Raw genomic sequence first — 25,003 nt, 5'->3', positions numbered from 1 at the left:
TTATGTTTTGGTTTTGGTCAAAATTATAATAGTTTTTAGGTTTACGGATAAGTTTCGGATATATCTGCTGAATAAATCTTATTATTTCTTTATTATTAACATCTTTAAAATAGGTCGTGGTAAGACAACAAATTACAAAAAAATCCCTGTACCTATAACAACTTCGAACACCTATTGAAAGATAATGAACCGTATAATGGCGAACACAAATTTCAACAAAGCATTGAATATTTTGTTGGCGACGATACTAAATTTAAAATATGACGTAAATTTCATATTCAACCAATACTTGAGGAAGTATACGGGATCCATATTCTGTGCCAAGTGCGGTATTGTACCTCTGATGAATACTGTAAATAAAAACGAAACCCCTTTGTTAACAAACTTATTGTATCAAACCATTTTCCATTAAACCTTTATTTAAACATCAGAATTCACTTTGCAAGTACAATTTTGACAAACGTAAGTATTTTGCAGAATCAAATTGTTAATTGGGTGGGGAGATAGGAGTAATCCAAGCTGCTCCGGGCTAGACAGTCCATGATCTGTGTAGTAAGCATACGGTAGTACATTATATATATATTATATCATATATAATTGTTTGTATAATTCTTATTCTAAAATATAATAGGTATGATATCCTTGTGACAAGAAGTACATTTAAATTATATTTTCAAACATACGACTACTAATGCATTATTTTTCTGTTTTATTTATTTATAGAAAACTGATCAAAATGAAATACTATGCATTGCTGGTTTTATGCGTTTGTGAAATAATACACTTAGTAGCAGCCCAAACTGGTGAGAACAATATTTTTACTAGGTCTGCTGTATAAACACAAAATAAACTCGTTTATTGACAAAATAATTATATCCATTGCATTGTTGCGAAAGATCTCCGGGTGTTGGAAGGAACCGTGTTATTACTGTGTTTTACCAGGTACACTAGTGTAATCTTGTCTGACAGTAACAGTTTTGTTTCAACTCATTTTCCTGTAGTGCCTATTAGGTTTTTTTTCAAATCAGCAGTTAAATTGTTTTCTTCCATGTAAGCCTTCTAATCAGAGAATCCTAACATGTTTTTCATGATGATTTGATCAACCAGTAAATATTGAATAATATTACAATAAATTAATTTACAGAATTTTATCAACGCACATGCATATTTTGTGGTTTAAGACTAAACATCCTAAACATCTTTTTTTACATAAGAGTCGGGTTCCTGTGAAAAAATCCCAACCGATCCAAAGAATGGTGGTATATACTATACTCCAGAAAACCCGAACAACCTTCCTAACTTAATGAACGGCACAAGAGCTGACTATGTATGTAGTGATGGTTATACAAATAGTGGATTTCAACTCGTTATTTATTGCTACAATGGTGAATGGCTTGGATTAGATAACGATGATCCAACTATTTGTATTAAGAATTCTACCGGTAAGTAAACGAAAGTACTGTAACAAACGAAGTAGGAAGTGCTTATTCGACTGCTTTGAACTATTTGAGGTGCTCCAATTAATTATAGGTAAAACTGTTTAGGCAAGTTATGAAGTTCATTAAAGATCCTGCCAATATAATTATACAGTCTAATATGTGACTAAAACCATAAATATTTAAAGATATAATTACTGTTTATTATAAAAGCGTAAGTAAAGAAATATTATGCAGAGGCGTAGGCTGGTTGCTGCGAAAATTTAAATGTGGAACTAACCGCTAACCACCCCTCCCTCTCCTCTGCTGACTAACCTCCTTCCTCAGTCTGTGGCTGATCTAAGACAATTTTGAATAACAGAGCTGCTACAGTACCGTAGTTCCCCGGAAACGGGCCTAAATTTAGTTGAAAGAGCCTAAATGTCTCTATGTGATCATCCTCAGATATTAATAGTCGTGATTGTGAGTCACCTGAAGGTAATTCAAGAAGAAACTATTTGATACAAACTGGTAGTCACAGAGACGGAGGGCATATAAACTATGCATGTGTTCCAGGATACGTTTTGCATCCAAATGATAGAACGTCTAATTGTATCAACGGAGGGTGGACGAATCCTGCACCACATTGTGTCGATTCATGTAAGATTCAAGGGATAAATAGGTTGATTTATACCACAGAGTCCACATCTAACCTTGAGAGAATACAAAAATAAAATTCAACAAACATACATAATGTTGTGAAAATACATTTTAGATCTCACAAATTTGATTAAAATACTTTGAATATAAAATTATATACACAACTTAAATTGGTTGTAATGGCGGATATCAGTTTATTTGTGTATCAAAATGTTGATAATTCAAAATATTAGGATATAATAAAACTATAAAATTATATCTAAACATATATCATAATAATTTACTTTTCAAATTCTTTTTTTTTTCAGCCATCATCATAACATCATCAAAACCAGATGGTAAATTGTTTTTTACATTACTAGCTACAAAATAAAATAGAAACATGGTTTTACAATGATACTGTACACTTCCAACAAAATTATAAGGGAGATTGAGAGAATACAAAATAAAATTCAACAAACATGCATAATGTTGTGAAAATACATTTTAGATCTCAAAAATTGGATTAAAAAAATACTTTGAATATAAAATTATATACACAACTTAAATGGGCTGTAATAGCGGATATCAGTTTATTTGTGTATCAAAATGTTGATAATTCAATTTACTTTTCAAAATCTTTTTTTTTTTCAGCCATCAGCATAACATCACCAAAACCAGATGGTAAATTGGTTTTTACATTACTTAGCTACAAAATAAAATAGAAACATGGTTTTACAATGATACTGTACACTTCCAACAAAATTATAAGGGAGATTTCAATGTTAATTGTTCGACATTGGTTAGAAGTTTGTAAAACAAACAAAAATGGTCTTCAGCAACCCTAGTTAATGAAAAATTAGGTAGTTCAGTATATAGCTAGAAGTCAGTGAAGGAGATATGAACTGAAAAGATTTATGAATTCCTTTATTAATAATGAATGGAAGAATAATTATATAGACTTAACTATCCAAACAAATGAAGATTCGATTGAAAGTGTACCTTGTACATGGACTAACAGACAAACAGCCATGCCAAAATATGTTATACCATAAAACTCTATCTTACTTAATAGTTATCCTTGCTATCTACCGCATGCATTTATACTATTAGTTATTATTATACATTTTAATTGTAGACGGAGAGGACGATCCGTCATCGGGTTCTTCGTCAACAGGAGCTATAGTTGGAATCGTTATAGCAGTTTTGCTAATTCTTATAGTTGCAATTCTCATCTATCGTTTTCGTTTCTATAAACCAAAAGATGATCAGGTAGGTTGTATTGTCCAATGATTTTTGACCGTATAATTAATTATTTACAATAAGAGGGCCTAACATTATTATATATTTTTTTTTATAGTATAAGTCGAATGCTGCAATGAAGCACCATGGAGTGCTTTATTTATTTCATAATGAAATGTTACATAAATATAACAATTATTTTATAATAATATAGTTTTTTTTCTCTTTTGTGGCGTTAACCACTATTTGATTCATTTCATTCTCAAATGATCAATACAATGATTTTACACTTCATCCAAATATTAATATATATTCTTTTAGAATTTGAGGGGGAACGAAGCTCCGTGGAGTGCTGTAGCGTTTGAACCGGCGGCACAAAGGGTATTTAGTTATGTTTGTTATATTTTGCAATTTACAATCACATTTTACCAGGACCATTAATATTATTAACTAAACACTGTCTTTTATATTTTTATAGAATGTGAATGATAGACCGAGGATAGACGCTCCACCAGTGGATCCTGCACCAAGGGTACGGTATCTAATGTATCTTTTTACAATTATAATCATGGACACATACATTAAATACAATTCCTCTGACTTATCTTGTACATACATACAATATAACAATGAAGCATGTTGAACATGGATTTAAAAAAAACACTAATAAATTAAGGTCTACGGTATATCATGTGCTTCCGACAAAGAAAAGTAGAGAATGCCCCAACGGTTGAAAACATATACACTTCTACATTTCATTTCCTTTTGGACAAAATATTTTGTACCGCAGACATTAAGTTACTGGTGGTATTATAACTTACTTACTGTACTTTATGGCTTATATCATCAGGTGATAGATGACGTTGAGTTTCCCTATTCGTCTCCAAATATAGTGTTGCAAAACACTAATGTCACCTTTATTGATCCAGTTGAGGACGTTGCCAACACTTACACGGTTACAATAGCTCATGAAGGAAGTCGTCGACAAACAGTCATTGCTCATGTTATACATGGTATGTAAAGCTCTGTCACTATCAAACGAGTTTGACAAAAAAAGTGTGATGTGCCTAAATATGGTAATTATAATGACGTCATCATGTACATAATAATATGGGCAAATTTAATAGTGTAGACAAAGCTTTAAAGATGTATTGTCCCCCAAAAACATGAAAAATGAAGATTAATTAAATCAGACTTTGAATATGTTATTTTGTAGTTTTAATAAAGTTGATCACTTCCATAGAAAAAAAAAAAAAAAAATAATGTTTTCACTTACAAAAGGATAAAATAAATGGTTAAATTCAACCAAAAATCCATTGGCTGGCAGCCAATTTGACCATTTTTTGCTTTAAATTACATTTTTTCAGGTAAATACATTTTTTTTCAATCCAATTTTTGGTCAAAGTGGATAACTATTATGTTACATTAAAATGGAATATTAAAAAAAAAATTGTTTAAGAATTATTTTTTCAGGGGGACAATACATCTTTAATCATTGTTAATGATAATATACGTTGATGATACCAAACAAAAATCATAATTATCTGTATCACCATCTTTATCATGTCATAGTTTCTAGTTTTCTAGTTTATTTTGACAAGCATTAAGCATTATTCTGATTTCCATTGCATTTGTAGGCGCATATACGGAAGAAGAAAAACAAGCAATGGAAAGGGAAATAGACACAGTGTTCAAACTACCAGTACACTACGGTGTTATTCGACCAATTGCTCAGATTAAAGACGCAGGTATTTTTATTCATTTCACCTCCATGTTTAATATAACTACAAACGAGTAAAGCCAATTAAAATACAGTATTTGGAAAAGTTACTTCTACTTGTAAGCTGTTTAAAAAAAGAGAAGCACAACGGTACCGAGTAAAGAAAGTAGATTTTATGAAACAGATATTACAATATTTAAAACTATTGCAATAAGTGTTTATATAACTTTTTTATACAATAACATTACACCTGTGTAAATGCTAATACAGATATGATCGGTATCTGCACTGAAAAGTCACCGAAGGGGACTTTAAGGAGCTACTTGCACTCATTTAGAGATGCACGTAATTCTGTTAAACCAAAGGCAAGGGAGTTGATCAACTATGCTATACAGATAGCCGTGGCAATGCAGTTTCTACACGAACAAGGGGTACGGTAATATTGCAAATAATAATCATATTTATTAATGAAACTTAATAATAAACTTTTAGTAATAAACATACGTTATAGATTATAGTACGTTGTATCGTGTACGCCTATTCTGCTGTTTGAATAAATTAACTCAAAAAATTAACTCCAAAATGTATTGTAGATGGAGAAGCATTCTATATACTTAAGTTTAGAGTTTACGATTTTTCTTTTTCTGTTTATAAGTTTATTAATATGGATGATATTTCCGAAATAAAAAGAAATTGAAAATCGCCATCAATGGTGCAAATATTATACTTAATACTTTTCCGGTGTCTAAATGTCACAGAGAGAGAATAAGCATTTGTGTTCTATCTTGTATCATTCTATTAATATTCATCATTTCATTACAGAGAGTCTGTCCAATGCTCTGTTGTCAGTTGGTGATGCTATTTCGGGACAATATCGTTAAAATTCCAGTTCTTGGTTTGAAACATATCAGTGATAACACCGATCTCTATCGATTTGTAAGTTGGTTTTTACAAAACTACAATCTTATTACCACCACTAATTGTTTATAAACATATTTAAGGAAGTAGGACATGCTTATTATACTTGTGCTTAATTATCATATAAGGGAGGAGAGACGAGTCTTCCATTAAGATGGATGTCACCTGAAGCAATTGCCTACCACATTACAACAAAGAAATGTGACGTGTGGACTTTTGGAATCGTCCTCTATGAAATTGTAACTTTAGGTAAGTAATTCTTAATCAACTTCTCAATATATTTCTATTCTATCGTTATTCTTTCAAGGAATAGCCAGTGTGTCTTCGGGTACTTGTTTTTGTTTGTTTCAATATCGTAAGTTGATTATTTCTAAGTTGTGAGCGGATACTAATTATGATTATACATTTTTTTAATGCGAATATATTTTTCTTCAGGTGATATTCCATATGATGGTATAGAGGAGGAAAATCTGCCTGCATTTCTATCCAATGGTCACCGTCTTGCAAAACCACAATGTTGTTCCAATGCACTGTAAGATTTGTTGAGTTTAATTCATCCTTCCCCTTGGTACAAAGTTACATTACAAGTTACATTGTCATTTTAAGTTTGTCAAACAATGTTTTATGTTATTTTTAAAAAATAGATTTTCTCTTATGGAAAGTTGTTGGCAGACTGATCCAAAAGATCGACCATCTTTTGGTGATCTTGTTTCAGTTTTGAGAGTTTTAAAAGATGATAACAACGTACGTATTGAATTTCTTACTTATAACTAAACTATAATTAAAGAAAGTTGATATATTAGGCCTACAGATATTCATGTGATGGCGCTAGTTACTCTTCATCGTTTGTGATTAGGTACTTTACGAAAAACGATGGTTAGAGGGAGGACGACGAATATCTTGTGTTCGCTAGAGCGTAAAATCATACAGTCAACATAGCCGTTTTATTAGAAGGCAGTATAACTCTTCCCTGGTATCTCCCTCCCTTCCATGTCTCGTGGCGCGGGCCCTTCTGAACGCCTTGGCTCTGGTGATGCAGCATAGGCCTAGCCTTCCTAGCTAGAGGCCTCGCATTCAAACTCCCCTTTTAACACAGTCATTTTAATCCAACAAGGCCATATAGATGGCTGCAGTCGCGTGCTCAAGTTAGTGTTTACCGACCGACTAACCGACCGACCGACCAATCGACCAATCGACCGACATAGTGAGCTGTAGAGTCGCGTTGCACGCTACTAATAAAAATGTTATTTCATTAAACAATTAAATTTGAAGTTCAAAAATTATTTAAAGTTTTGAAAATTCCACGTTTAAGTGTGATTTGAACTATATATTTAAGGTTGTATATACATTATTCGTTCTTCGTAAACGGGAAAATGGCAACTTTATCGTCCTCACAAAGTAAAGACAAGTTAAATTAAAGTTTAAGATACAGATATCATATAATACCTCTGTTGATATGATCAATTAAACTAAGCAATCAATTCAGTTGCTGCTGATACATTTAACTATGTATTTTATTGCATTTAAGAGGGCCCCTAAATATCAACTGGCATTACTTTTCCCAGCTGGAAGGGTTACTCTCTATAAATAAAGTTTCAACCCTTATTTTTCTTTTCTTTGATAGGCTATATGCTTTGGACCAGATTACATTGAACACCCAGTATCAGGAAACCCATTTTTAGGGTTTTAGTGATGCGGGATAGCGAGAAATAAATTCAAGATAATCAAGATTAATTAATAGTGATCTTTAGTATACCATGGCAATCAAACAACAGGACGCTGAGCTCGCTTGCCAAGATATGCTATCGTAACAGACTTTGATCTGCGATTTAGGCCTTTACGAATTCTTACAAAGCCGTCGAATTCATACGTTGAAATGTTTTTATTGTTATTTAATTGTATTTTGGTACTTTAAAACGTTTTTTGTGTCTGCTTTTAAGGAATATGAATTTTAAATAGGCATTTAATTTTTTTTAATTGATTTTTTAAGTTGATCGAAGTAGTCATACAATTTCAGATCCAACAGTTCTTTTAAGTTTTCCTGTTTTTTTTCCGTGACCGTTAAATTTCATTTTGACAATGTTGCCATTAAAATACATAAAACAACAGATGTTTATACTCACTTTATTGTTAGGTTTCCCCAAAAGAAGTGTCCTTCATACATTCTCATTATTTCTAATCGTATCGGGGTCCAAACCTTTCCCTAGGAAAGCGTAGTGTCCTGTTTAATTGCCTTGAGTATTATACTAATATATCAGTTCGTAGTTGCTTTGTAGAAGACAAGGAAACGATTTCTCACAATACCTTGGTAAATCAAAACATTTTCCCTTTAGTAAGGGTGATCTGCAACAACAACAGTACTAATGCTATGTATGTTCTATTCAATTTATTGATGATTTTATTCCTAGATCGAACAAATATTGTGAAAGTGGAATGGGTATAAAAGCAGTTAAATCTTAATACTTAAAATATGACCCTACAGAAATAAGGAAATGTATATATAACGACAAGACAATATATAAGTCAAAGATGCTTTCCAGGTGGAACGCCATCCTGAGGTAAAAAGCATCGTCTTGTAGTAATTAATCAGTACAGTTCTTTTGTTTTGTTAACTTTTACGTTCTATAGACCAGAGATTCCGAAATAAAATTAATAGAATAGAATTAATGAATGAATAAGAGATTAATTACAAAAAAAAGTAAAAACAAAAACAAAAAAGTAAATAAAATTATTTCTAAATATATGTTAACAAATATATTTCATTTTCCCACTCCTCAGTCTAACGCGGTAGACTCAGTTATCGAATTTATAGCCTTAAAATACGATATATTTTTGATTTTATTACATTTAGCATTAGTTTGATCACTCTTCCCTGGTTGATAACAACAAACCAGTCCGAATGTATTGATAATTCTTGGTTCACTATATTAATAACGCTTGACTTAATTCTAAAAGACATGTGTGACCAAGTCTACAAAACACAATTCCCATCTGTTCATACATAAGCATGTCATTGTGGGATATTATATTTAATGATGAAGATGTTTTTCTTTAGTTTGAGAACCAATTAATGGACTATCTATTATAGACTATACAATATACTGTTTTACCTTTTTTGTCTCTCATTTTAATCACTTTTTTGCTGTGGTTGATTTTCCCTTTGTTTTTTGTATGACTTTTTCGTGTTTGATTGTTTTTGTATAAATTTGTATTACTATAATGTATTGATATTTTTCTATGTAATGTTTTGATGTTTTTGTGTACTTTTTATACAGTTTTTATGTAAATGCACTTCAGCTTCTGCTGCTTTTTGTATTTATATTTTTTTTATACCGAATTAACTATATAAATAACAAACGTTTCTGATACTCTATTTCTCTACAGCTCACTATGTCGGTTGGTTGGTTGGTCGGTTTGTCGGTAAACATTAACTTGAGCACGCGACTGCAGCTATATGTATGGCCTTTTATAATCGCAGTAAGCTACAGTACTTTAGTTGTAAACACTTTTATATTCAATTTCGAATGTCTCAAAGCGCTATAGTTCCATTTTGTGTACCTGATCACGCATAAATATCATTTCAAAACCCTCATTCATATTGTTTACATAAAACCGAATAATTGACATTTTTTAGTACAAAACCTTACTAACTTTAGTACTGTATTATGACGTAGGTCATTTGTATTATAATGTAGGTTTCATAATAAATTTATATTTGAGGAAGTCGACTTATCTGACTCGTTGTATAATCAAAACTTTTCTTTAGCAACTTAATAGCACTAGACTTTTATTTAATATTAGGTAAGTAACTAAATTTGCAGAATATTTATCAAGTTTTGCCAATGATTTATACCAAAGTAATAATTAATTTAGTGTATTTAGAGGGACAAACTCTATTTTGTTGGGCATGATGCCAAGCACGGCTAACCCGAGCCTGGTATAATACACGCCCCGACGTTTAAGAGCATTTTATAACATGGTTTGAAAATAGTAAGGTATTAACTCTTGTGATAGATAAATTGTAGTGTAAATAGGCTAACTGTACACTACAAAGTTGTGGATGAGAGTTTGGTGTAATTGTTATGTATCCAGCCTCTCACAGTTGAGATCGCTGGTTCGAGTCCTCCTGAGGTTTTTTTTTTTATTATTATTTTTTTATTTCTTTTTTTTTTTGTGGACCTTGATCTTTGACCCTGACCCTTCAAAATTTAACCACAATTATATAATGAGTCATTGATCATTGATTGTGGCTAAGTTTGGTGACAATCGGATAAAAGCTGTGGTCTCTAGGCAGTAAAATAGTTTTTTGTTAGTTGTGACCTTGACCTATGACCTTTTCCCCTCAAATTCGAACTCGTCCGAGCTTTTGGGGCGTAGATCATTGTGGCCAAATTTGGTGAGAATCGGATAAAAACTGTGGCCTCCAGGCTGTTCACAGACACACGCACACATAAACACACAAACATACAGGGCTCCTTGGCGGAGGTAATAATGTTAATATAAATACAAGATTAAAGTGAACAAAAGGTAGACCAAAAGAGCAGAGCTAAACCAAGCAGGTCACTTAATAATCAGTAAAAGTAAAGCAACTTATAATAACGTATAGTCCAGTTCCCTATGTAAAAAAGTGCCTTCGTGTGTAGATCATGGGGGAAAGTGTTTTATGAATATCTGAAGTATGCTGGTTATGAAAACTCATGTCGTCAAATTTCTAAAATTCATCTTTGACCTCTGACCTCAATTTGAATATTTCGACCCATTGAAAACAAAATGGTTACTGTAAAACATCTTTAAACAAAATTTATAACTAGCTGTTCATACAAGTAAAAATACACTTTTTTCCTGTATCTAATTAAGTTTTAGCCATACCAGTACAGGACAAAGGTCAATACAAGTCATTTTTTTTGAAAAGTTCTTATTAGACTGAATAGAAACATATAGCTTCAGATTAATTTGAGCCCTATTTAAAGTTTGTCCAACTGTTAGTTACAGAGCTATATGACATGTAGGTCAAAGGTCATAAATGGCAAAAATCTTACTTCCGGTAATTTTTGGAAAAACGTTTTCATTAGAACGAATATCAATATGCATCTCCAAAATAATTTGACACTAAAATTATTTCATTAAATCTAAACGTTGCAATTATATGACCATTTTATTTTCAATGGGTCAAAATATTCAAATTGAGGTCAGAGGTCAAAGATGAATTTTAGAAATGTGATGGGTTTTCATAACCAGCATGCTTCAAATATTCATATAACATGTTTACACTTTTCCCTTGATCTGCACACGAAAATACACAGGGAACTGGACTATTATGTACAATAAAATAATTCTATTCACTATTAATATAGATTAAGTATAGTTTTATTAGTTTAAACAATAACTCATAGTTACTTTCAAAACAAATTTTAATGTGAAAAAGAATCTACTTTTCGGAATCTTCTAGGAACTAAGATCGAGTAAAGCAAAATTGCATGGACTGAGTCGGTGACATTTCTATATATCGTTGCAGATATGATTCATTAAAACATTGGTTTACTTTTTATTGTTTTCTACACATAATTAATTAATAGATAATTAAGTTACAATAAATGTCATACATATAAGAGAGATTTGGCAAATAAGTTCAAAGAACTTTAAGGCTTACCCACCAAAAAAGATACATAAACATTATCTATAATGACGAGTAAGATGTACATTATTAGTAATAATATAAATACAAAATATATAGAAGTATAACAGAATGGGCACAATGTGTCGAACTTATCTAAAGTAACGACCCAACCTAAATTAATATATGAAAGATAAGGTAATACTGAGATATTGTATAATGTGAGTAGGATTTGTTGAGGGAGTAGATGTTAAGTTTATAAATTATGCCTATGTTTCTAGCTTCTGATTGTATTAATGTGTTACTTCCATGCCAGATTTGAATCAATAGACACCAAGGAATTTGATTTCTTGAACGCGGTTAAGTTGCGTATTGTCAATGTATATATATGTTTTTGTTTGGCTTTAGGTTTGGACAAAAAAATATAATTGGTTTTGAATATGTTAATTAATTTGTTGCATTTTAACCAGTTTGATATGTTTCAAAAGTTCATTGATTCATGATAATTATTAAATAATGTGTTAAGATTAGAATGGAATAAAATATCTTTGTATCATCGGCAAAAAGAATACATTTAATATTCTAAAACTAAAGGGTATGTCATTTACAAAAATAGAAAATAAAAGTGGGCCTAGGATTGAGCCTTGGGGAGGTCCACTGTTATCGAATGAATTTATGGATAATTCAGGAGGACGATATATAACTCCTAGAATAATATTATTTGGATGAGCGTTTGCTTCTATAAAAATAGTATGTAATGTTTAATATTTGTTCATATAATACAAATTATGATTCATTTATGTCAAATATAAAATAAGCTTAAATAAATTGTAAATATAAAACTTAAATTTTGAAGATTTCAAGCAAAAACCCTAAAAAAAACCACAGATTACAGAAGAGGATTCATCAAAATGAGGAACTATGTATTGAGCTTACTGTGTGTTTGTAACATGATACAATTGGTAGCAGCCCAGACGGGTGAGAAAAACAATTTTATTTGGTATAGTTTAAACATGAAAGAACAATGATAATTTTCAGAATTATTACTCTTTTTAGAACCGATAATAATAATAAAAAAACATTGTATATTCATAGTAATGAATAGTACGTTGTTTCTTTTATAATGTATTTTAAAACTTTTCTCACGGCAAAATATATATAATGTAGACGTTTTCCAGTTACCATTTATTACTGATTTTATTATATTGTAATCGATTATTATCACAGGTGTCTCAAAATTCAGGGCATCAAATAAATACGGTCTATTTAAAGATGTATTGTCCCTTGAAACACAAAAAAATGAAGGTCAAAATATTCTAAATTTAAATTGGCCATATCAAAGTAATATTAAAGTTATTCACTTTGAGTCGAAAATTCGAGCCAAAAGCAACAAGTTTACGTAATTAACAGGTAAATTAGTTTGATTACATTTCGTCTGGAAAATCGTCGCGAGCGAAATTAAACAAAGATTTCAAACCACGAGTACGCATTATGCATATGCTAATTAGGATTGTTTACAACTCGTCACGGTTGAGAAGGTATTTTCACACAGATCGTGAGGAAGTTTTATGATTATGCATACAGAGTAGCCAAACAAGCGCGTTTCATTATGGGGTATGTTTTGATCGAAAACTTTGACTGGAAGTCAGAGTTATTTTTTTAACAAAAAAACGTCTGTATTTCAGTTAAATGATTTTTTTTTAGACAAATTTTTGGTGATAGTTAATAACTATTATGATACTTCAAAATGACCCACCTTTTTTCGAAGGGACAATACATCTTTAATAAGTACTATAAAACAAAAAACACATGACGACTGCGTACAAAGCCAACAACCTTTTTTTTTTTACAGAGGGCGACATGATGAAATAGAACTAATTGTATTATTACTATGCAGTACTTCCACTATTTATGTATCTTTACATTTCTTCTTATCGTTTTCATTTACATTTTACCTACAGTTTAAAAACAAAAATTTCAAACATGGTTCGTAACCATTTCATTCACATTGGTCTGTTTGCACTAAATGACAATACTGAATCACGAATTCAGCTCAGTATATTATTTGATATTGACTTAATTCATTGGTTACTGTAAGACAGTCATCAATAAAAAATTCAATTTAAATTTCTTTAAGACCGCTTCAAAAAAATTTCATTGATAACTTCTCTCGATCATTTTCTCGGTTGAACTCTAAGCTTATAAAGTTATACCCAGCCGTCGAAGACGGGTACTGCTGCTAGCTTCCTATAAAGATAAATTGGTTAGTTGAAAACATGGAAATGAGACCCGTCCTGTACTATGTACAATATCAAAATAGCCAGGAGAAATGGGAAATAGTCCCAAGCAACGTACTTTAAACAAATGGATTGTATAAAAATGTAGGGTGTCTAGAAAACTCAGATCTTAGATATATTTGAGATCTGAGTTTTCTAGACACACTCACAGAATGTAGTGTCACTTACTGAATTTGAACAATTATTTTTTTTTAGTTATCACATCATCACCAGATCCAGACAATGGTAAGAAACATAGAGTAGATATATAACAACTAGACAACAGAGACCTACTACTATTATATCTACAAAGATACATTGACGTATCCCTGTATATCTTTTAGTATTTGAATATAAATAAACAGTGTAGAAATATCTTTGTAATAATGGGGTCTGTAGGTAAGGGTTATCCTTTATTTATAAAGGAGAGAATAAAATAGGCATTAATTATAATTATAAAACATACAATTTTAAAGAAACTTGAAATTATTCTTCTATCTATTCGTACTGATTACTTATGATGATAATTTAAATAGCTTGTTATTATTTTTGTTATAAAATCTCTGTATGGCTTTAAGTAGACCTGCATTTTTTTTCCAGTAACATCACCAGAACCAGACAATGGTAAGTTTCTTTTCACACGAAATATACAAAGACAAAATTCTAAGAGAAGGACGAACATGATACAGTATTAAATAGCGAACAAACAATTTTATTTGGTATAATTTAAACATGAAAAAACAAAATGGTATAACCAGCTGCAATGATAATATTCAGAATTATTACTCTTTTTAGAACCGATAATAAAAATAATAATAATGGATAATACCTATCTCTTATTATTTCCTATAAAGATAAATTGGTTAGTTGACAACATGAAAATGAGACCCGTCCTGTACTATGTACAATATCAAAATAGCCAGGAGAAATGGGAAATAGTCCCAAGCAACGTACTTTAAACAAATGGATTGTATAAAAATGTAGGGTGTCTAGAAAACTCAGATCTTAGATATATTTGAGATCTGAGTTTTCTAGACACACTCACAGAATGTAGTGTCACTTACTGAATTTGAACAATTATTGTTTTTTAGTTATCACATCATCACCAGATCCAGACAATGGTAAGAAACATATAAGTAGATATATAACAACTAGACAACAGAGAGCTACTGTACCATTATATCTACAAAGATACATTGACGTATCCCTGTATATCTTTTAGTATTTTAATATAAATAACAGTGTAGAAATATTATCTTTGTAATAATGGGGTCTGTAGGTAAGGGTTAGACTTCTTTTATAAAGGAGAGAATAAAATGGGCATTAATTATAATTATTAAACATACAATTTAAAGAAACCTGAAAGTATTCTCCTATCTATTCGTACTGATTACTTATGATGACAATTTAAATAGATTGTTATTATTTTTGTTATAAAATCTCTGTATAGCTTTAAGTAGACCTGCATTTTTTTTCCAGTAACATCACCAGAACCAGACAATGGTAAGTTTCTTTTCACACGAAATATACAAAGACAACATTCTAAGAGAAGGATGAACATGATACAGTATTAATTAGCGATACGGATACCAACGTAATTTTACAAAGAAGTATAATAGTATATTTATTGACCATCAACATAGATAGACTACTGTAAGTTGTAGGTAGGCAGATGATGGCACATGTGAATACTGTCTAGGCGGGCCTTGCACCTTAAATTGTTTTGTTAGTAACATCACCAGGGGACAATGGAATTGAATTGTATATCACTATGATTGGTAGAAACATACAAACATTTCCTCATCTTTACCGTTTGAATGTAATTAAATCACCAGTGTATGTGAATGTATTGTTTCTATCTAGCACGAGGTCTATACCACTTGTACCAAACTTTACTACCATCCATAACCATGGTATCTGATTTATTATTATGTTTACAGTTATAATACAGTTGGTAATTGTGGGTGCAGTGGCGTGTTGTGTTTACCTGCTGATCATCGTCATTTATATTCGTATACGGGTATGTGCCGTATAGTTTCTTATTACTTTGTTTTGAGTATTCTTTATCGAAATATCTTTCAGATTACTATCTTTACTATCTATCTTTTCTTTTTATAGAGGTCAAGATTGAGGAGGAGAAATAGTTTGAGCTATACAAACCGGGAGGAGTCAGGAATAGTGGTAGTTACATTTTGTTTCTTCGAGCGATCATATAAAATACCATGAACACAATTTAAAGGTCAAATCTATTTCCAGTATATCTCCATTATCTCATATATTATTATCAATAACTTTGGAAATTGTTTTGATAATTCTTCTATCGTCATCTGTATGCTTAAATGAAATAACCAGGTGTGTAAGTGTCTTATTATTCCCTTTTATTTATCGAAATGTCTTTCAGATTTCTATGTTTCTTCTTATAGAGTTCGAGATCGAGGCGGATTAATCGGTTGTTCCATGCAGACGCTTTCCCAATGGTAGTTACATTTGCTTCGACCGATCATAATTATGAAATACCATGAACATAATTTATTAGGTTTAAATTTATTTCCCGTAACTTGTGGAATTAAAACATAACGTTTGTAGGCCTACAGTTGTTTGGTATATCATTTAAATATATCCAACAAATTGTAAACATTGTCGTTGCTTCTATTATACAACTAAATGACGACGGGGTAAACTTCTTTAAATTATCTTGTTTCCAAGTGTAGTTTGTCAAAATGGTTATACTATTATAATTAATTTTCCTATTTTTCTTTATGTAGCATTCGATAACACAAACGGTAGGTATAATTTTCTTATTTTTTGTAAACGATAATTATAACGACTTGACCCAAACTTAATGTACAATCCACAAATTGCTTATAAGGTTAAATTGTAATAATAAAACGTTTTAATTGCACTGTCCAGCCCAGACAAATAATAGTATTATTTATTACTCATAATATCATTAGCCGAAGTACCTACCTGATCCTGAATCTGAAGAGCACTATTCATCTCCAGTTACCGTTAAGATAAAAGATGTCACTGTCGATGATAAATTAACTAACACAATGTTTTACAATGCTACCATATCTCAGGAAGGAAATCATCCACAAAGCGTAATAGCTCATATTATTTACGGTATGTAAATAATATTGTTACTGATAATGGACGTACCTTTCCCAAATCAAATCAAATGAGAGTCACAAAATGTTGTGCCAATGATTTGTTTAAACACTTGATTAGCATGTAATTGTAATAATAATTTACATTGTAAAAGAGGTACTTATACAAAAAAAAAGCAATGGTCAGAGAAATAGACATTTTAAATGAGACGTTGATGGTATCAAACAAAAATCAACATCATATTTATCTTGTATTGCCATCTTCATTATGGCATGGCATAGTTTCAATATTTTTATCAATTATTATTAGCATTCTTCTGATTTCCATTTGCCTTGCAGACGAGTATACGGAAGAAGAAAAACAAGCAATGGAAAGGGAAATAGACACAGTGTTCAAACTACCAGTACACCGTGGAGTTATTCGACCAATTGCTCAGATTAAGGACGCAGGTATTTATTATAGTCGAAATATTGGCTGTTCCTGGCTGTAATATTCAACTCAGCATGACTAGGATAGGCGCTGAGCTGTGTGCTATAGCTGCCTTTACATTGTTTCCTGGAAATTTTAATTAATTTCCACTTTTTTGACCATATTTTTATTGATTCAATGTAATTGTTTCAACATTGAATCCAGAAGATGACTTATTTTCCTCAATATTTCACTTCTGCTTCTCATTTTAGTGTTTTTAGTAGTGATTTTTGTAGGCTTCAAACTGGTGGAGTACAGCCTACTTGGTCTGAATGGTTCACTGTTGGTAAGCCCTTTTGGCCCCCTCAACCTGATGTAAACATTAGGCCTAGCCCTGTGCTATGCTGGCCTAGGCCTAGCCCCATTAATTCCTTTGGTGTCTATCCATCTCTCTATACTGGGCCTAGCCCTGTATCTACCTTTGACTTGCGTGTGTATAGTAGGGGTACGCTACTACAACTTCGAAATTGTCGTAGACAATGGATTTCCCCCTCTATACTATACATATCAGGTGTTGAAAGAATGCGGTATTTTCAGATCATACCGTGGCTGTAGGGCTGGTAAAAGAGTTACTATTCGGAAACCTATACCTGTTCTTTCTACCCAGCATTCTTTACCTAAAGCAGGTCGTGGTGTCAACTTTACCAACTTATGCTACCCCACCACCATCAGCCATCGCCTGCCCAGTCACTCGGGTGCCAAGATTAACTTAGCCACATGGAATGCCAGATCTATTAGGGCCAAGAACAAATCAACTGCGCTCTGTGATTTTATCATTGATAATCATCTTGATATACTGGCTGTTGTGGAGACATGGCTGACGGGTGATAGTAGAGATGATCGCACCATTGCTGATATAAAAACAACACTGCCTAACTACAATGTTGTTCATACCCCTCGGACTCATGGCCGGGGTGGTGGCATTGCAGTCATTGTTCGTGATGGTATTCAGATACATTGTTGCGAGTCTCCTCCTTTCAAATCCATGGAATGCTCAAAGATTACTTTGGCTTCTTTTTCTTCCTCTTTTCAGCTTGTGGTTGTCTATAGGGTTCCTCCAAATGCCAAAAACAAATTAACCTCATCTATGTTCATTAATGAATTTTCTTCTTTACTAGAATCATTAAGTGTGAACTCCTCCAAGTTAGTCATTTTAGGCGATTTTAACTTTCATGTTGATAATTCTAACAACAGGGATGCTGTATTGTTCCTCAACACTCTTGAGACATTCGATTTATATCAGCACATCCATGACCCAACTCACATCGCCAACCATACTTTAGATTTACTTATCTCCCGCAAAGAATCTGACCTGCTTAGCAAAATATCCATCCAACATGGTATGCCTTCGGACCATCATGCCATTAAGTGTCAGGTTGACATCAATCGTCCTGGGCCCAGCATAACACAAGTAGTTTCACGAAATGTCAAAAACATAGACATCGTCAAATTCCAGTCTGATGTTCTTGATTCTCTCTCACAATGTTCCCTGGCCTCTGACATTGATTCTATGGTGAAGGGGTATAATGTGTCGTTACAGAAAATATTAGATTCTCATTCTCCACCTATGCTTCGCACTCTTGTGCTTCGCCCTCATGCACCCTGGTATACAGGTGAACATCATTCAATGAAGCAGGAGCGTCGACGTCTGGAGCGCAAGTGGCTGAAATCTGGTCTCATGGTAGACAAACAACTGTACCATAATCAGTGCACTAACTACAATGAACATCTTTATAAGGCCAAGACGGAGTATCACAAAGATGAGGTATTAGGATGTGATCAACGCAAGTTATTCCGTGTTGTTGACAAGTTAACATCTACTGCCATCTCTAGTCCTCTTCCAGCTCATGATGATGCTAAAACTCTTGCAAATCTATTCTCTGACTTTTTTAAGAATAAGATTGAGAGATATTGCAGAACTTTTTCATCAACCTCCCCTCATTATGTTGAATCTCAATCATGTAAAAGTAATTTCAATACCTTTGACCCTGTCTCTGCTGATGATTTACTTAATGTCATTAGGTCAGCCTCCATTACCTCTTGCTCCCTGGATCCGCTTCCTCTTAAATTATTTAAGACTTGTCTTCCTACCCTTCTTCCCTTCTTTACCAAAGTTGTCAACACCTCACTGAGCTCTTTCCATCTTCACTCAAACATGCCTGCATAACACCATTGTTAAAGAAGCCATCTTTGGATGTTGAGGAATTTGCAAGTTATAGACCCATTTCCAATCTTCCATTTCTTGGAAAAATTATTGAGAGGGTTGTGTCCAGTCAGCTGCAATCATATCTGAATAGAAATGGGTTATTTGCCACTAGACAATCCGCCTATCGTCCAAACCATAGTGTAGAATCTGCACTTCTTCTTGTGCATAATGATATTAGCATTGCACTTGACAACCATAATGAGGTTCTTATGGTCCTTTTAGACTTCAGTGCTGCTTTTGACACCATCAACCATAAGCAGTTATTACATCGTCTATCATCACGTTACGGTATCTCTGGAATTGGTCATAATTGGTTTGCATCATATCTAAATGATAGGTCCCAGTCCATTGTCATCAAGGATGTTTTGTCGAACCCGACTCTGCTTACAGTTGGTGTTCCACAAGGGTCTGTGGTTGGTCCTCTTCTGTTTATTTTATTTACCGCCCCACTACTTGACCTTATTGAATTTCACAATGTGAAGTGTATGGCGTACGCTGATGACACTCAGCTTTATGTCACTTTCAACCCTAATCAGCGTAATTCTGCTGTCAGTAAACTTGAATCCCGTATTGCCGAAGTCAGAGCATGGTGTCAATCTAACAACCTGGTTATGAATGATGCTAAAACAGAACTTATTCATTTTTCTTCTCGTTTTAAGCCTGCGTGTTGGACTGCCTCTGTTAAGATTGGTAATTCTTTCATTCAACCTTCGTCATCCTGTAGAAACCTTGGAGTTGTCATGGATTCAACGCTTTGTATGTCCAATCAGGTACATAACATCTGCAAAGCTGGGCTTCACGCTATTCGTAAAATTGGAAGCATTCGGAAGTACCTGGATTCAAGATCAACTGAGATTCTTGTTCACGCTTTTGTTACATCAAGGCTAGACTGTTGTAACTCATTACTTTATGGCTTACCAGCAAAGGATATCTCTAAAATTCAGCGAGTCCAGAACACAGCTGCCCGATTGGTCGTTCAAAGCCCCATAAGGCAACATATCACACCTGTGCTGAGACAGCTTCACTGGCTTCCGGTAACACAAAGAATTACTTTCAAGATCCTGCTCTTTGTTTTCAAAGCTCTTCATAATTCTTCATCTAAGTTCATTTCTGAACTTATTCAACCTTATGTTCCTAAGCGGTCTCTGAGATCTAGATCTGAGTCTCTTCTTGCCCATATATTTCATCCCTCCACTAAGTTTTATGGAAATCGTTCATTTTCTTCGGCATCCGTTTCTCTATGGAATGCGTTGCCTATTGAAATCCGTCAGGCTACTTCCACCAGTGTCTTCAAATCTCTCCTCAAAACCCACCTTTTTAATTTGTAATTTTTCAAAATTTTTCTGTCTTTGTAAAGCGCATTGAGGCTTTCAGCATAATGCGCTATATCAAGTACCAGTTATTATTATTATTATTATTATTATTATTATTAGCTTCGCCTAGAAAAGTAAGGTTTATAACGAATACAATTATTTCTCCATTGAACGAATAGTAATTGCAATATCAATAATACAATAATAATAATAATAAGTACAGTATGAGTAAGTAATAAATGCAAATCATTATTTGGTATACGGTATATATTGGTTTTTTTTTTTTCTTCTGTACTAATAATATCTGTACCTTGTTGATTTTTAAATATATATGTAGATATGATCGGTATCTTTATTGAAAAATCACCGAAAGGGACTTTATGGAGCTACTTGCACTCATTTCAAGATGCATGTGATTCTGTTAAACCAAAGGCAATGGAGTTGATCAATTATGCTATACAGATAGCCGAGATAATGCAGTTTCTACACGAAAAAAAGGTTATACTTTTGATTAAAGACAGATTGCAGTATTATAAAACTTGAACCACCCACTAATGTTTTTATTTCCTAAAAAACAAACAATAAACACCTAACGGTCAAAATATTAGAAGAAAAAAGGACGGACAGACAGAAATTTATGGTAAAAAGAATGAATTGTCCAAGGGTATAGGAAAACCAAACAAAATAAACTCACAATAAACTAAATTTCAATAAAGTTTCTAGAGCAAAAACAAGGCCATATACATGGCTGCAGTCGCGTGCGCAAATTTAAGTTAGTGTTTACCGACCGACCGACCGACCAAACGACCGACCAACCGACATAGTGAGCTATAGAGTATAGTAAAAATATACAGAATTTAGACTAATTCTGCTATAAACCAGTCATAACTAATTTTAATTGGTTGCTGATAATCGTGTCACCGTTGTGAATGTAAAATGCCATGATCACTTTATTACAGGTAGTTTGTCCAATGCTCTGTTGTAATTTAATTATGGTATTTCATGACAATGTCGTTAAAATTCCAGTTCTTGTATTAAAGCATATTAGTGGTAGCACCATTCAATTGGTAAGTTGATTTATAAGTTATCTTTGTAAGTGTAAGCAAACTCATTATATTTTTGTTAATTTGTTTTTGAAAAACAAGACAATTGCATATTCCAAGTTAAACTTTATTCATCTTTATATTATTCATCTTTTCGGAGTCTTTAATATTAATGCAAATAGAAAATCTTTCAGAAACAAATCTACACATTTAACTAGAAATTAGCTAGACAAGTATGCCCTAGCTAATTTCCAAAATAATCAATAATTGATACGTTTTGATACTTTACATTTTTGAAGAAAGGAAACAAATATCTACAATTGAGATGGATGTCACCTGAATCAATGACCAACGGCATTACAACAAAGAAAAGTGACGTGTGGACTTTTGGAATCATCCTCTATGAAATTGCAACATTAGGTAAGAATTAACGAAAACGTTAAAATGTTCAAACATGGCATCAACGTTAGTTGAACATAGTGTGCCGAAGGCCTGTATAATTATCAAAGCTGCAGTCTGACCTATCTTAGAAACCTCATTTCACCAAGAATTAATTAATAATAAGAAAGACATTTTATCTTTCAGGTGACATTCCATATGATGGAATAGATCAGAATAACTTGCATCAGTTTCTCTCCGCTGGCCAACGACTTACAAAACCAGATTCTTGTGATAATAGACTGTAAGGTTTCACTTTTATATTGTAAAAATGTCTTTCTATAAATAAATTGACAATTATGCTTCTTATTCATAATGCGAGATTATGTACATCTGGTTCCCTGTCGATGATTTTGTCGAGTCTATGATGTGGTTTAACTGAACAGCATGATCCGCTACAGCTTCTATAACTGATTTGCTCAATTCCTTTCTGATTCTCGGCGAGATTGACGAGTGAAGTTGGTCCTTCTCTGTTGGGTTACCTATACTTTTAACCTTATGCAAAAACAGCAACTCGTTTCTGCAATGTAAGTATGGACACAATTAGCACATGGAAAAAAGTGGCAAACTGCGTATACAAAATTCAATGTGATAATTGTGACCACACAGAAAAGGAATTGAGCTATTAGCTATAATGCTGTAAAGTTAAACCACATCATAGATTGGACATTAACTTAAAATCATCGGCAGAGAACCAGATGTTAACAATCGATGCATCGGGGAGGCCATTTTGATCCGTCGACAATGAACAGAGACCGACCGGACCGACGAAGGTGCCCATCCAACCACGTGTATGACCTTGTCATGAACAGAATTGGCCCTCTAGAGGTCAATACGTTTAAAGACATATTCTTTCGAAGAAGCTGTCCGATCAGCAAAGCGAACTGTTAGTTTTTCGCTTTTGTTTATTTCAAAAATAATTGTAAATTTATTGTTACTATAAAAAAAACCAGATGAACATTTTAAATTTTTTTACTATGATTGATTGTATACACTAAAATGGTAACAGTAAACATGATACAGTTGACTGCAACTGCTGGGATTGTTGGGTAGAGAAGGTTGTTTTAATACACTAAGACAATGCTAAAACACGCATATTTTACAATTTGATGGTTTCTAATAAAGCATTTACTATTCAAACGACGAAGATAAAGAAGTTATAAATAATGTTAGAACCATGAACATATTATTTGTAGTATGCCTATTTATTTTGATGTTTTTATACAGATATGATCTTATGGAAAAATGCTGGCAGAGTGATCCAGAAGATCGACCATCTTTTGGTAATCTTACTGCAGCTTTGAGAGATTTAAAACATAATAGGCCTAACGATGTACGTATACTTAAAATAAAAACTATAATGAATTGCAAGTTTATTTAATATGTAATATACCACATCAAATCTAATTAATTCTCGTAGAATTAGTATATACTGTATATAATGTGATTTCTTTCATGTTTTTCATTCACATCTATGGCGGGAAACATGCCGCTAATAGAATGGATTAAACATATTTATATATTTAAAACAATATAAAATATTTTAAAATATAATAAAAACAGAGACTATTCCGGACGTGAGTAAAAATAAAGGGTCGAACACCAAAGTAGGCCTGTATACTGGAAAACGATGGTTGATATTGCATTTTTGTGCAATCTTACACCTATATATATATGTGACTCAATAAACTAATATGACGCGTTTTAAGAAATCAAACCCCTATGCCTTGTTTTTTTTCTTTTAGGCTATTAGTTTTGGACCAGACTACACAGATGATGGCGCTAGTTACAATCAATGATTAATGAAAGACGGATTGCATAAACGGAAATGCTAATAATCTGTGATCAAAATATGTAATGAATCGCCATTTATTATGATAATATGCCGTAGTCATCAACATATTCTGGATACTGATAAGAAAGAAAAGAACATAATTTAATAAACGAATATTTCAGGCATAATGTTTGTCAGTTGAATCTTGATAATAACACATCACACTACGTCACGCAGCAGAAGAGTAATATACTAAACACATACAATTAATAAAGAAATGTATGTATGTATCCAGCCACTTTATTTATAAAGAGTGGTGAAATAGAAAATATACCACATTTTTCAAAATATTATTGTAAAACTCTTGACAAATAGAAGGATGGAATATGCGAAGGTAAAATATAAACTTGGAATTTTATGGGAAATGTTTATAATTACTATTAGTGGAAGTAGGGCAGAGAAACTCTAACATGTATCTTAGTTATAAGATAGATATTAAAGCATCATATAAAAAAAATTAGGATTTAAAAAGTTAATTTTTAATGTTGCTGCTAATTAATGTTTATATTTTTCATTATAGTGGTTTTCTTTTGTATTGTTTATTATGTTAAAGTTTTAGATGATTTGTTTAGTTTAAGATTTAATTATGTTTTTTTATGTATGATGAAAACTCAAATTTACAGAATACTCGGACAAAATGTTGTGTTGATAAGTACATGTGGAATAATAGATTACGACATTAACTTTACATTTTCCTGTGCTCTGTTTTTCATGTATTTGTCATATATTTGTACAATAAATTTGTCAATATAAGAAGATTCAGATGTTT

General features: G+C 32.4%; 1 protein-coding gene across 4 annotated transcripts; it reads left to right on the top strand.

Moving 5' to 3' along the window:
- The first annotated feature begins 361 nt into the window (after positions 1-361).
- Positions 362-25,003, top strand: LOC144841346 (uncharacterized). Of its 4 annotated transcripts, none has more exons than XM_078697655.1 (17): positions 362-462; positions 724-803; positions 1,215-1,442; positions 1,881-2,075; positions 2,384-2,413; positions 2,709-2,738; positions 3,193-3,326; positions 3,618-3,677; positions 3,775-3,828; positions 4,147-4,309; positions 4,934-5,044; positions 5,287-5,447; positions 5,839-5,952; positions 6,063-6,183; positions 6,370-6,466; positions 6,579-6,678; positions 7,559-8,156. In XM_078697655.1, the coding sequence occupies exons 2-17, from the start codon at positions 737-739 to the stop codon at positions 7,622-7,624; spliced, it is 1,731 nt and encodes a 576-aa protein (XP_078553781.1). In that variant the 5' UTR covers positions 362-462; positions 724-736; the 3' UTR covers positions 7,625-8,156. The 4 variants fall into 4 exon arrangements, with proteins under 4 accessions (XP_078553781.1, XP_078553780.1, XP_078553779.1 ...); XM_078697654.1 differs by lacking the exons at positions 362-462; positions 5,839-5,952; positions 6,063-6,183; ... (1 more) ...; positions 6,579-6,678; positions 7,559-8,156 and adding exons at positions 493-563; positions 21,879-21,986; positions 22,262-22,382; ... (1 more) ...; positions 23,628-23,733; positions 24,146-25,003; XM_078697653.1 differs by lacking the exon at positions 362-462 and adding an exon at positions 493-563.

Source organism: Antedon bifida, chromosome 4, assembly GCF_963402885.1.
Source record: "Antedon bifida chromosome 4, ecAntBifi1.1, whole genome shotgun sequence".
In the NCBI taxonomy this organism is placed as follows: Eukaryota; Metazoa; Echinodermata; class Crinoidea; order Comatulida; family Antedonidae; genus Antedon; species Antedon bifida.
The sequence above is the reverse complement of the archived record's forward strand: the minus strand, read 5'-3'. Positions and strand labels throughout refer to the sequence as shown.

Coding starts and splice junctions, on each gene's coding strand:
- LOC144841346 (XM_078697653.1), top strand. CDS start 541: ATGATCTGTGTAGTAAGCATACG. Junction 564..723: donor ATCTGTGTAGTAAGCATACG/GTAGTACATTAT, acceptor ATTTATTTATAG/AAAACTGATCAAAATGAAAT. Junction 3,327..3,617: donor ATAAACCAAAAGATGATCAG/GTAGGTTGTATT, acceptor ATATTCTTTTAG/AATTTGAGGGGGAACGAAGC.